Here is a 2,962-nt window from a genome sequence, read left to right on the forward strand (position 1 = left end):
CAGATGTGTCAGACTCTGTGGTATCTTTTCTTTCAAGATCACCAAGATATATTGTTTCGACATAAGAATGGAAATATACATCAGCTAATTGACAATACGTCGTCGATACTGGGTATATCTAAATGTCGATTTGAAGGTCACGGCAAGTTACTTGCCGAGACCTTTGAAAAATTCAACTATACATTATACCATCGACGTCTTGTCACGCAGTGAAGAATGGTTATTTCCATTCTTACGATGTCAGTGGTAATCTTACAACCAAGCTCTATGATAAACGTGATTATTTTAACTTTTTTAATCGTTAACTTCCCTAACTTATGCAGCAACATAATACCTTCATAACCTGCATTCGGGATTCATATCTCTCAGTTGATTTGATACGCGAGAACATGCTCTACGCATGAACAATTTCTGAAACGAAATATGTTTCTGACAAATAATTTGATAAAACAAGAATTTTTGCTGTCTTGATTCATTTCTATAGTCGATACAATGACCCTGTCGGCAAGTATAATCTTCCTTTAAGTTTTACCATACTTATTGTAAGGTGATTATCTACAAACTGAATTGTCTTGAGTTACGATTTTCTGTTTTTCCATACCACGACTTGGAGCATACGGCGGGTGTCGGCGGGGGATGTTCACTCCTCCATTGCACCTGATCCCGCCAAGTGAAGTTAAAGAGGTCCGTTTCTGCTCAAAATTTGTATTGTTAAATGGACCTTTTAGCGTGAATAGGAGTGGGCCATTGACCGTCCTTTGTCGGTTTCTATATCTTTTAATAACTATGTCTGTGAACTTTTGCCAAATTCCTCGTATAAGGTGTCAGTGGGCTTCCTATGGGTTTTCAGTGTAACACTAGTATTTCAGTATATGTTATATTCTTTGAAAATATACTTCCACTGAATGATATGCAATTATGTATAATTCCTCTTTCGGTGTATTTTTCTTAATAAAGTTTTCAGAAACTAGTCCAATTATTGCTTAACTGGAACTAGTTAATTGATGTTAACTCAATTTTGGCTATAATTGAAAAGCGAAATCATATATTTACTTGTAAAACAAACTAAATAACAATGAAACATATTAAAACATGTTCATAATATAATTTTGGCCATTCCGGTAAGTATCCGTATACGCTTATCTCCTCTCATCTTACCCCAGTGTTTCTTCCAGAAAGATCTTATCTTATATAGGGGCCATCCATACCCACAGCATTATCCGATTCGGACAAGGAAAAAAAAAGAGTAACAACAAATTCCTTGACTGTTCATCTGAACTCATTTAGTTCCACGATCTTTCGAAGTCAATGGTTAGCGATTAGCCATTAGCAGCAGATTTGATATTTCTGGTGTAGCAACACCGGAAGCTGTATTCCCAGCCAATGGCAGCACTGAACTTCATCTCATGACTTCTTCATAACTGGGAGGTGGTTGAGAAGGATCAGAGACTATGCTGCTATAGGACGGGGGAGGGGCCATGCTATCTGGAAGAGCTTCGGCATTTTGATTGGCATCATGTCCATTGATTTCTGATAACGGTTGGGATATAACCGGTGGTGCAGATGGCGCTACAGCGTCCGTATTTTCACTTTCGCGTTCACAACTCCTAGTGCAGTCATTGACATACTCTCTCAAACTTTCACATGCAGAAGAACATTTAGAGATAAGTGTGTGTAAAGACCTGGATATGCAAGAACCGCAAGATTCAATCATATCACAGATACAGTTACGATCAGCTGAAGTCCGCTTACAGATGGATTTGAACATCCAAGATACACAGCAAATAAAGAACATGAACGGGAAGATGACACCAATCGCACTGACAGTGTAGTCTTCATCATAAGAGACGGGCGTGGTGCTGTTGTCATACTCCGTTGTATTCAGCATGATGGTGCCCTGTATTTGAAGAGAAAATTTTTATAAATGCCAAATTGATGAAATTGGAAAATGCTCACTGAAATAAGGAACTGAGCATGAAGATGATTAAGGATTACCCACTCTAAATATTACCAGTAAATGTATTACAGATTATTTCAACATATATAAATCGACCAAGTGCTTTCAAGTTTTCAAATTAATTTTCATGTAAAAAGTATCTGTTTATATCAATAACCTTTGTAAATTAATATAGTTAATAAAAGAGTTACCCTTCCAGGTTGATGTATAATATACAAATCCTAATGTTTTGAGTCCGAACAATTATTTAATTTAAAACATTAAAAATCAGTTCATTTAACTATGTATAATAATAATTGGGTTTATTATTGAGAGAGTTAGTTGCTTGATTTATGACACTGTCATTTTTCATCTTTTGTTTTATTTTTTTCACGCATGCTGTATTGTAATGTACACATCTCATGTTTGTATCTTCTCTATACTGTAGTACAGTTTAAGAGAATAAACTATTCCCCATTTTCAAAAGTGAGTTATCTCCCCTCAAAATCGGAACTCTTCAACACTAGCATAACTTCCGCGGACTACATGTTACGATAATCCAACAAAATAGTGATCAACTTACACGCTGTATTTAAAATTTTAAAAGAAGGAAACGGTTTGCATTTTTTTAGATAATAAATTATTTTATAAAGGGTCTGTTAGCCCCCCCCCCTTTCTAGAAAGCTATACGAATTAGCCAGGCACGTAGCATCGTCTTTATAGCCAAAGAAATATTTTTTTCTTACCTGGAAAAGTTGGCAAGCAAAGAAAAACCTTGCCCAAAGTTGAAAAAGCTAATACTTATTTCAGTACCAGTTCCTTGGCATACAATACTACATTTCCCTTATATAACTTACCGTAGTATAAACTGAGTGTGTGTGTGGGTGGGGTTGACAACCTGTCTATCAATGAACATTTTCAATAGAAAAAGTAATATTGGGAAAAAAGTGGGGGTTGGGCTAAACCCCTGACCCTTCACCCCCCCCCCCCCCTCCGTGCGTACAGGTACAGAGAATATGTAAATGG

At 36.5% G+C, this 2,962-nt stretch overlaps 1 protein-coding gene across 1 annotated transcript; it reads right to left on the reverse strand.

The window, feature by feature from the left end:
- Nucleotides 1-912: 912 nt before the first annotated feature.
- On the reverse strand, nt 913-2,067 carry LOC134254842 (uncharacterized). The gene has a single exon (XM_062737384.1). It carries the CDS (start codon nt 1,886-1,888, stop codon nt 1,400-1,402), a length of 489 nt encoding a protein of 162 aa, XP_062593368.1. The 5' UTR covers nt 1,889-2,067; the 3' UTR covers nt 913-1,399.
- Nucleotides 2,068-2,962: the final 895 nt, after the last annotated feature.

This window comes from Saccostrea cucullata, unplaced genomic scaffold, assembly GCF_032062105.1.
Source record: "Saccostrea cucullata isolate Sc308-1 unplaced genomic scaffold, CSIRO_AGI_Scuc_v1 ctg20123, whole genome shotgun sequence".
NCBI classification, from domain to species: Eukaryota; Metazoa; Mollusca; class Bivalvia; order Ostreida; family Ostreidae; genus Saccostrea; species Saccostrea cuccullata.

Bases quoted from the DNA above. Each gene is read 5' to 3' on its own strand.
- LOC134254842 (XM_062737384.1), bottom strand. From the start codon at position 1,888: ATGCTGAATACAACGGAGTATGACAACAGCACCACGCCCGTCTCTTAT.